At 38.0% G+C, this 10,596-nt stretch overlaps 1 protein-coding gene across 2 annotated transcripts; it reads left to right on the top strand.

The window, feature by feature from the left end:
- The first annotated feature begins 8,697 nt into the window (after positions 1–8,697).
- LOC110594258 (protein FAM50A-like) lies at positions 8,698–9,741 on the top strand. Of its 2 annotated transcripts, XM_044911811.1 has the most exons (2): positions 8,725–9,138; positions 9,169–9,741. In XM_044911811.1, exons 1-2 carry the CDS (start codon positions 8,725–8,727, stop codon positions 9,739–9,741), a joined length of 987 nt encoding a protein of 328 aa, XP_044767746.1. The 2 variants fall into 2 exon arrangements, with proteins under 2 accessions (XP_044767745.1, XP_044767746.1); XM_044911810.1 differs by having other exon boundaries at positions 8,698–9,741.
- Positions 9,742–10,596: the final 855 nt, after the last annotated feature.

Here is a 10,596-nt window from a genome sequence, read left to right as displayed (position 1 = left end):
CCTTTTTTTTTTTTTTTTTTTTTTTTTTTTTTTAGATTTTATTTATTGCAAGCAAAACTTCTTATACATACTGTTTCATCTGTTTGGAAGGCTCTTGTTTCTGCACTGTCCATGTCTGACTTCTTACCCTTCAGTAGTCAGTTTTAATTTTCCATTTTTAGAGAGACCTTCCCCAACTCCCTGATTTAAATTAGCTATTCTTACTTCGCATAGTACTGTTCCTTTCACTGGTGCCCTTTTTTCAATATATAATATTATTAAATATGCGTTTGTTGGTTTACTTTGATAAATCTCTCTCTCCACAGCTAGATATAACTACATGAAGGTCACTACCATGTCTGCTTTATTTACCACCATATATCTTATATTCTAAACATATTGCCTGGCACATTGAATTATAGTCATTCAGACTGTCTGAGTTTGTGCCCTGCCTCTGATATGCATTAACATCTATCCTTGGGTACAAATGTAGGATGAGCATAATAATGTGACCTAACATAGAGGATTTTTAAAGAAATAAATGAGATTATTCATATACAGTTATTCAAATAGTGCATGGCACAGTACAGGTTTTCAATATAGTAGTTACCATTATTGTTATTCTAATGGAATTCATTAAATATTTGTTGAGTGAAAACATGTATTTGTTTTATGATATAAATAAGTAGGTAATTACCTCCTCAGTGTAAAATTGTGCCATTTTCACCACAATCTCTATTGCATGGAGTGTCGTTCTGTTTTCAGTTACTAAAAGGCAAAATCACCATCATCATCAACATCATGGTTTCTAACTTCCTTATTGATTATTAGAGGTGGCACTTTTTCCCATCTGCGTGAGTTTTGGAAAACCCATGTTTCTTCTCTCTTTATTAACATTTTAATTAAATATTTAATATAATAACTGTTTCAAAATCTGTTCAGTGCAGTATCCAACAGGTTCAATAGTTAGAGCAGTCAGAAATATAACCCAGATTAACTTTTTTCTCAGAATAACTAAACCACATGAAGTCTAAGTCTTATTTGAAAATGAAATCAAATGCCAGTTACCAAAAGATTGAATGGTTCTGAGTATAAACCTTTGATGATGAGCAGTTTAGCATTTATTTAGAGATCTTATTTTCTCTACCAGATGTTCAGGAACATATGGTAAATTAGAGATCATTGACCCTTCCCCTGTTGTCAGTGGCCCCCAAATATTCTGTTTATATCTAATTACCAGTGGTAACAAATCATAGTGTATTACAGTTATCTGGTTATGTGTTTGTCCCTCCCATTGAAGAGTGAGCTCTTTGAGGGTAGAAATTATATATTTTTTTCTTTCTACATGTGGAAGGGAGTAAATAAGAGAGGAAGGATTGAATATTACACTTTTGTTACTAACTCTATTAGTTTTATTATGTTCCTCCAAATAAAATAATTTTAGTGAACATAAACTGGGAAAGCGGCAGGGGCAAACTAGTCAATACTCAGTTACTATTAAGAGATTGAAGCAGAAGTGTTTGTGTCTCAGTTGTCTTTGACATAATTCTTAGTTAATAGTGCCCTATGTGTTAACTAACTGGAATTTAAATAAAAACTTGGGGAAAAAAAATTCTCAGTGAGGATAGTGAGGATATTCTCTCATTGTGATAAAGAATCCAGATCACAAAACTTGATTATTCTGAAAATACTTGCTGCTTTGACTCTGACCGTCCTTCAGCATATCCAGGCATGATGTGCAAAGTACAGAATTGAAATAAAATAATCCCTAGTCAAATCATAGGCTTATGTTATAGAGATAAGTCAAGTTTGTAGTTTCACCTGAAGTAAGAAGACATTAAGTCTCCTTATCACATCCAGCCATCACTATTAGGCTAGGGGTAGAAAAACCACTAAGGAGGAGGGAGTGAGAGATAGTCCAGGGAGTAAGTACTTTGTCTCTATTAAAATTACTCTAGAATTGGCTTCACCAATATAAATTCCTTTTTGTTTATAATCTTCTTCGTTATCCCCTCACCCTCTCATAGAGCGAGCTAAAACAGATAATGTGCTGGGGTTTTTTAAATAGTTACAGATCCCAAATTAAAACTGTTCTGATATATTCTAACCTCCCAATTGGGGAGGAGTAGGAAAATACACTGTTCAGGGTTTCTAAAATCTTTTAAAGCAATTAATTACATATGGGCTAAGTTTATTTTAGGCACATATTTACTCATTTGTTCTCTTTCTTTATACACTTTTATGAAAAAGTTAAAATTTCCTTTTTATCCTTTGCTCATGGTGTTTTTGTGTTTATAGTATATTACGCTATTTTGTGTTGACATTCTCAACACAGATTGGCCCCAAAATGTACTATACTCAAAAGCATGTTTTTTCCCCCTAAGCTTACTGTGATTTTAATGGAAGTAGAAATCAGAATTTCCTTCTTTTAAGAACCTCTTGGAGGAGAGTGGCCTTTTCTCTTCACAGTCTGTGCAATATGTACATTAGTAACTCTGTGCACCTGAAATTTTGTAAACTAATGGACCTTTTCAGTAGTGCAGCGCTGCGGGAAGTTTGATGAAGCTATTCTTTTATGAGTTCTAAAGCCATCTGGGGTTGCAAACTAAAATTGGTTACAATTCCATCTCTAAGTGAACATTCTCAGATGTGGAAGGGCCCAAGAGACAAGGAAAGACTTGGGTGTCTTGTTTTGTTCTGGCTCTAGTAGATACTTTGTAATAGACCTCTAAAAAAGAGTGCGAATATATACTATACTATATTTATTTATATAAATATATAATTTTTAAATATAAATGATTTATGTAGTAGAACATTGATCTCAGCATTGAAAAGTATTCTGTTCTCAGAAACTAGCTTCTCAATTACTCTACATGTACTTGTTTATAAAATACAAACCAGTCTAGATAATTATTACACAGCAATTTTTTTAAATTTTATTTTATTATGTTATGTTAATCACCATACATTACATCATTAGTTTTTGATGTAGTGTTCCACGATTCATTGTTTGCATATAACACCCAGTGCTCCATTCAATACGTGCCCTCTTTACACAGCAGTTTTTATCAAACTTTGTTTCTTGATTAGCTTTGCTAGAGCTTTATCAATTTTATTGATCTTTTCGAAGAACTAGCTTTTGGTTTCATTGATTTTTCTCTATTGTCAAACTGTCCCTTCCTATTGTTTACCATGTATTTAATGAAGTCTAAGCTGCATAGTTTTCAGTTTTTCATAGAAGTTTAAATAACCACGAATTAACATGTGTCTATAAATCAGAGCTCTTCAGTTGGAAATGAGCTACAATACAGTATTTTTTTGAAATATGATTTATCCATTAGTGCTAGATATGCAAAGAGTATCTTCCCTTAAAATCAGTCACTCTTAGTTGGCTGGATTAACCCCAATGTGTTGTATATATTTGGGGTTGTTGATATTTTTAATTTCTATTACTTAACTTAGCAATTGTTCTTTTACATTTTATAATGGTCAACTAGCAAAGTAGAACATTGGAGGAAGAATACAACTGTATTAAGGGCTTTCCACCACATAAAAGAGGCACAGAGTATACAATTATGATTGTATCAGAGAAAATAATTTAGATGTACATTGTAATCAGATTGAATATCCAGGCAAATATAGGCAAATATTATATATTTTAATGCATTCATTATATACACAAAGAGAATCTGTTGCAGAACCAAGGTTTTTTTTAAGTTTATTTATTCATTTATTTATTTGAGAGAGAGAGCATGAGCTGGGGGAGGAGCAAAGGGAGAGGGAGAGGGAGAGGGAGAGGGCCAAGTAGGCTCCCCACTGAGTGGGGCCTGACTCAGGGCTCGACCCCAGGACCCCGGGATCATGACCTGAGCCGAAGGCAGATGCTTAACGACTGAGCCACCCAGGCGCCCCCAGACCCAAGTTTTGAATGTGCATGTTTTATCTTTTTTGGAGAATGTATAGCAAGTTTTCATGGAGATCAAATTGATATTGTTCCTAGTAGTTTTCTTTAAAAATACCCTTTATCCCCATTTCTTTTGCTTGTTTAAAATATAGTTTAATAGGGGCGCCTGGGTGCCTCAGTCGTTAAGCGTCTGCCTTCGGCTCAGGTCACGATCCGGGGTCCTGGGATCGGGCCCCGCATCGGGCTCCCTGCTCTGCGGGGAGCCTGCTTCTCCCTCTCCCACTCCCCCTGCTTGTGTTCCTGCTCTCTCTCTGTCAAATAAATAAATAAAATCTTTAAAAATAAAATAAAATACAGTTTAATAAGACATTCTACTCAAAATTGCAATAGAATATATGTTCCAGTAAATGTGAAATAAATATAAACAATATATGTGACTGTACTTAAGAGAATGTCTAATGTCTTAAGGACAGAACAGCCCATTAAGGAATTATCTTCTTCTTTATGCTTCATATAACTAATTGTCAGTTTATTTAAAAGGTTGTGCCTTAATTAGAGACCATTAGTGGACATGAATTACTGAAACAGTTTTGAAGTTCTGAAGTAGTGAACTCCTCATGAGGGAGCCAAGGACTTGCAATCCTTGTTTATGGTACGCTCAGAATGGCCTCATTTGGACCCACTGATCCCAAACTCAGTGAACTTAATACTCGTGTCTGTGCACTGCGTGTCCCTCATCGGAACAGCTGTGCAGAGGCACAGGGAGCTGAGAGTAGAACTCTCAGGTCACTCTGGGGAATTACTGCTCCCTTCCTTTCAGAACAAACCAGAGCCTGTTTGAGTATACCATGAACTCAAATCCCTGGTGCACAAAACAGGTCCCTCTCATTCTGTCTTTCTGAGTTGCCCTCAATAAGAAAGGAACAGAAGTAGATGGAGTGTGAAAGTTCTCAAGTTAATTCTAAGGAAAAAAGTAGGAATGCCACTGCTAAACTTGGCACAAAGCAGATTTCAACCTTAGGGACTGGAAGTTGAGAGAAAGATAATGCATGGATTTACTTATTTGCCTTTTTTTTTTTTTTTTTTTACTGTGCATGTTTGGCTGATCTAAGGCTAGAAGCCATGAGGAGGAAACTACATAGCAAATGCATTCAGCATGGCTTTGGCACATGATTCTATTCTCAGTGTTAATTGTTTAAGTAAAGCCATTGATTTCGATACGGAATAGTGTGTGAGTTTGCTCGCTTTCTCTCTCCCCCCTCATATATATCTTACATAGATAGATGTAGATGATATATATATGTATGATATATATCATATGTGTGTGTGTATGTGTATATATATATATAGACAGATTTTTCTGTGGTGAAATTCAAAATAATAAGTGATGTATTTAACATTTGCAAGTATATATGGGTTTCACAATTTATTCGCAACTAATGAATCATTGAACTTTATACCAAAAACTAATGATGTACTATACATTGGCTAATTTAAATTTAAATTCAAAAAATAAAATAAAAACCTATCTTTAGGGGTGCCTGGGTGGCCCATTCAGTTAAGCATCTGCCTTCAGGTCAGGTCATGATCTGGGGGTCCTGGATTGAGCCTCACATTGGGCTCCCCACTCGGAGAGGAGTCTGCTTCTCCCTCTCCCCCTCTCCACTCACGTTCTCTTGTTCTCTCTCTCAAAGAAATAAATAAAATCTTTAAAAATAAATAAAATAGTGACCTATCTTTAAGTTATATTAATTCACAGATACTTTGCTATTGTTACAGGGTGACGACTTGATTTTAATTGACCTTTCTTAAAATAGAATTGATTTATTTTTTAAGATTTGACTTTTGGTTAGGTTTTAGATTTATCTGTTACATAAAAATGCTCAGGGAAAGAGAAAATGTGGAATCATTTTTTGTATTTCTATTCTTATATGAATGTGTAAGCTTATAGATTTAAAACTGTTTATCAGTGGATGCTAATGAAAAATGATAGATATCCAAGATGTTTTCATTAACAATAAAGGTTAATTGTATTAGAAGAGATCACCAGTTATGACCTGACAGGTTGAGATGAGGCACACAGTAAGACAGGACATGAATAAGCAAGCCTTCCTCCCTTTAGCAACCACCACTAATAAAATCTTGCTGCATTTAGGGCATACAAAGATTAATAAATGGATGACAGTTTTAAAAATCACCAAAGAGGAGCATAGATGGATATTTAGATCCAGAGTCATCACTGTATACTTGGAAACTGAAGGAAAAGTGTCCAAAAACACTTACACTGGAGAAAATCTCATCAGGTCCACCACTGTGGATTTATAAGCAGGTATGGAAGGAGTAGATTGGGCCCTGAATGGAGAATGTAGTGGTATAGAAATACAGTTCATATAGCTAGATAGTATGAGCTGGATGCTTTCATACACTGCATAAAGGAATATAAGTTGGCTTAAACTGTATGGAAACAATTTGGCAAAACATATGATACCCTTTGCCCCCAGTAATCCTCCTTTAGATATTCAAGCTCAAAGCAAAATCAGAAATTCAAAGAAAATGCATATAAGATGACATAGATCATGGTACTGTATATTAAAATGAAAGTTAAAACAAATTAAATATCTAATAATATTATGCATTCATAGTGTGAATATATTTGCCGCTACTAACAATAGCCTTTATAAATTGTACTTAAAGAATAATTTATACCGTGTAATATTAATGGATAATGCATAAAATGACATCGTACGTCTTATGGTACAATCCTGATATGAAAATATTTAATGAGACTTTTTTAGGCGCAAAGTTCAGAACCCATTCATATTACTTTAAAAAGTGTTTTGTTATTATACCTTAAACACAAACAAAAAAAGTGTTCTGTTAAAAGATGCATGGGATTTAGGTTCAGAACTAATAAGAAGTCACAAATTAAGTTCTAGGGACTTTCTCTGGTTTTGGGGTCTTAATGGGTCTCTTGGTCTCTGCTTTTTCTAAGCTTGTCTTCATGCATTGTCTCCACTTTTAACTCTTTTGGACTAGCTTTCTCTAATTATTCATAGTAGCTTTTCCATTATAACTTTGGATTTCACATGTTGATTACAGCTTCTCTGGCCTAAATCTACCTAAAGTCTCCTGTTTCTGCTTAGAGAGGATGGTTCTGATTAGGCCAACTCATCTTTTTCATGAAACCAAGGCATGGGTTATTTGCCTGCCTAGGAATTGTCTGCCCTTGGGTCAGGGGCCATCTTTGCATCAATCAGTCATTCTGGTCTGTGCATGAGGGCACATAAATAAACAAACAGCCTTCTCTCACCAAGCACTTCCTCCATCACTGCCTCTCAGTCCCATCACTGGGACTACAAACTATGTTTTATCTAAACCAAACTTCTTATCTAAATATACCTCATCATTTCAGTACTTACACTGTTAGCTTGCCTTTTCTCACATCTTAGAATTGTCATCACTGAATTCATAATTAATTTCAAAGCCCCATCTCTTGCATGCCCCCACAAATTCCTTTTTTTTTGACTACCCTAGGAAGAATTAACACTATCATAGTACTCTCTGTTCATGATTGTCTGACAGCACTTACGGTATTGTAGTTCCGTTATGAGAGTAATATACATGAACTAGTGACGATAAAGAGCTTGCTTTTGACACCATTCTCTTGGGAAGTTTATGAAAGAAAACTATGAGACCATAAGTTTGTTAACATTATACAGTGAACATAGGGGCAAAACCAGCACCCATAAATATACACACACACAAAAATCATACATACATACAACTCAACCAAACTTGGTGTTCTAACATCCTCACACATGAAGACTATCAAAGTACTATTTCTGAGCTGTGTTGTTTTCTTCCTACAAGAGACCACATTCTACTGGTGGAAGAAGTGCTTTTACAACAATGGTGTCATCTTTTAAACAATGATAGAAAGAAGGATCTATTTTCTGCATGAGTCAATTTCTTCAATGAATATTTCAGGCAAATGAATAAGCACTTGATTAACTCCATGCTTTGTTTCAATGGTTTCCATGGGTGGAGTGGTTTCACCAAATTCCAAGTGTAAATTGGTCAGATAGAACAAGAATTTAGATTTCCACAATCTTTTTTGGAACTTTCAAACTTCTGTTATCTCATCAGACCCACAGATTGAGTTGAGACTTTCTTCCTAAGCTGGGTTGAAGCAATGAACCCAGGAGTCAGTAGCTTAATTTTCTACTTCTTTGCATCAAATTTTCTCTTGAAAGTGATGCATGCAATATTGAAGAATGGTAAGGAGGAGCCTCTCTGAAGTGTTAAATATTTGGTTCAGTGGGTCCTATCAGCAGGTAGGGCCTGCGGGGAGCTTGTTTATCCAGCAGAATGATCTCATTATGAGGACAGTGATGTAGTATAGTTTACTTCATTCCCTGAAGCCATTCAAGGAAACAACTGAGTGAGTGATATTCATCTTGGCCCTGTATTGTGCTGTTATGACTTGCAATAACTGGCAGCATATTAAAATAGAGATCAGGGACTATAGCTACTCCATTGAATGAAGTTCTGAAATTTCAAAGTTATTGAATTATTCAGTATTTTCCAATTTACAGAATAAAAGAATATGTGATTGACTATTTCATGGCACATTAATGGAAATAAAGAGAATGCACAGGCTTTATACATTTCACAGTTCATATTTATTGCTCATAATTTCATGGTACCCAGGTGGGTCTCTGTATAAGCCAGTGTGGCCCTTACTGTCAAATGCAAAGACAAGAGCTTAACTTTGAATACTAGAGAACAATAAAAAAAAGAAATATTAGGCTGCTGCCATCACCGTCACCGTCGCCGCCGCCATGGCTCAGTACAAGGGCACCGCGAGCGAAGCGGGCCGCTCCATGCACCTGATGAAGAAGAGGGAGAAGCAGCGCGAGCAGATGGAGCAGATGAAGCAGCAGATCGTGGAGGAGAACATCGTGAAGTCTAACATTGACAAGAAGTTCTCGGCACACTATGACGCCGTGGAGGCAGAGCTCAAGTCCAGCACCGTCGGTCTTGTGACCCTGAATGATATGAAGGCCAAGCAGGAGGCACTGGTGAAGGAGAGGGAGAAGCAGTTGGCCAAGAAAGAGCAGTCGAAGGAGCTGCAGCTGAAGCTGGAGAAGCTACAAGAGAAGGAGCACGAGAAGGAGGCCAAGCGGAAGATCTCCAGCCTGTCCTTCACCCTGGAGGAAGAGGAGGAGGTAGGGGATGAGGAGGAGGACGCCGCTGTATACAAGGAGGAGCTGGAGAGGGAAGAGGTCACCACAAAGAAGAGGAAATTGGGGAAGAACCCCAATGTGGACACCAGCTTCCTGCCTGACCGGGACCGTGAGGAAGAAGGGAACCGGCTCCGGGAAGAGCTGCGGCAGGAGTGGGAAGCCAAGCAGGAGAAGATCAAGAGTGAGGAGATCGAAATCACCTTCAGTTACTGGGATGGCCCTGGGCACCGGTGGACAGTCAAGATGAAAAAGGGCAACACGATGCAGCAGTTCCTGCAGAAGGTGCTGGAGATCCTGCGCAAAGACTTCAGCGAGCTCAGGTCGGCGGGGGCGGAGCAGCTTATGTACATCAAGGAGGACTTAATCATTCCCCACCACCACAGCTTCTATGACTTCATTGTCACCAAGGCACGAGGGAAGAGTGGGCCGCTCTTCAATTTTTACGTTCAGGATGATGTGCGGCTGCTCAGTGATGCCACTGTGGAGAAGGATGAGTCCCACGCAGGCAAGGTGGTGCTGCCGAGCTGGTATGAGAACAAGCACATCTTTCCCGCCAGCTGCTGGGAGCCCTATGACCCTGAGAAGAAGTGGGACAAGTACACGATCCGGTGAACGTGGAGGCTCCTCCGGCTCCCTCTGTCCTCTCCCCCCTCCCGGGGTCCCGGGGACCCCGGGCGCCACCCCCCCCCCCCCCCCCCCGCCCTGTCCCTACTTCCCTCAGCTCCAACTTGACAGGGGTGAGGGAGGAGGGGGCTGGCCACCCCCTACCCCTGGTGGTGTCACTTACCACTTTTTTCTTTTATGATAAATAAATGCACACATCAAAGTGGGAGCACCTGTATTGTGCTTTGTTTTAAACATTTTTTTAATTGAGATAAAATTCACCATTTTGATCGTTTGAAAGTGTACAGTTCAGGGGTATTTAGTACATTACAGTGTTGTACAACCATCATGTCTGTCTACTTCCAGAATGTTTCTGTTGCCCCACAAGGAGACCCCGTGCCCATTAGCAGTGTCTCCTCCAGCCCCTGGTACCCCCCTACTTTCTGTCTGTATGGATTTGCCTATTCTGGATGTTTCACATAAATGAAATCATACAGTAAAAAAAAAAAAAAGAAAAGAAAAAGAAATATTAAAAAAACGATCTTAATGAATGATCACTAAAAGGAACCTACAACACTGCCTTTATAAGCTTTGAAATATTCATGAATACCAGATTGAAAAATAAAGTAAGGTTTGAGACCAATGTCCCATCTTGCCCATAACAATACACTGGAAACAACATAAGCTGTAAGTTTAGAATAGAAGGGAACCCTGCTTAATGTGATATGTGGTAAGATTAGCAGATGCTTTACCCTATCTCTAGCAGTGCCTAGGGTACCCTGTACATTTTAGTTGAAATAATGAATCAGTGAATGCCTCCCTGCAGAGGTCACTCAGACTAAATAGTGTAAAATCATTCCTTCC

The sequence above is a fragment of the Neomonachus schauinslandi genome, chromosome X (assembly GCF_002201575.2).
Source record: "Neomonachus schauinslandi chromosome X, ASM220157v2, whole genome shotgun sequence".
NCBI lineage: Eukaryota > Metazoa > Chordata > Mammalia > Carnivora > Phocidae > Neomonachus > Neomonachus schauinslandi.
The sequence above is the reverse complement of the archived record's forward strand: the minus strand, read 5'-3'. Positions and strand labels throughout refer to the sequence as shown.

Excerpts from the sequence above, each read along its gene's own strand:
- LOC110594258 (XM_044911810.1), top strand. The coding sequence starts at position 8,725 with ATGGCTCAGTACAAGGGCACCGCGAGCGAAGCGGGCCGCTCCATGCAC.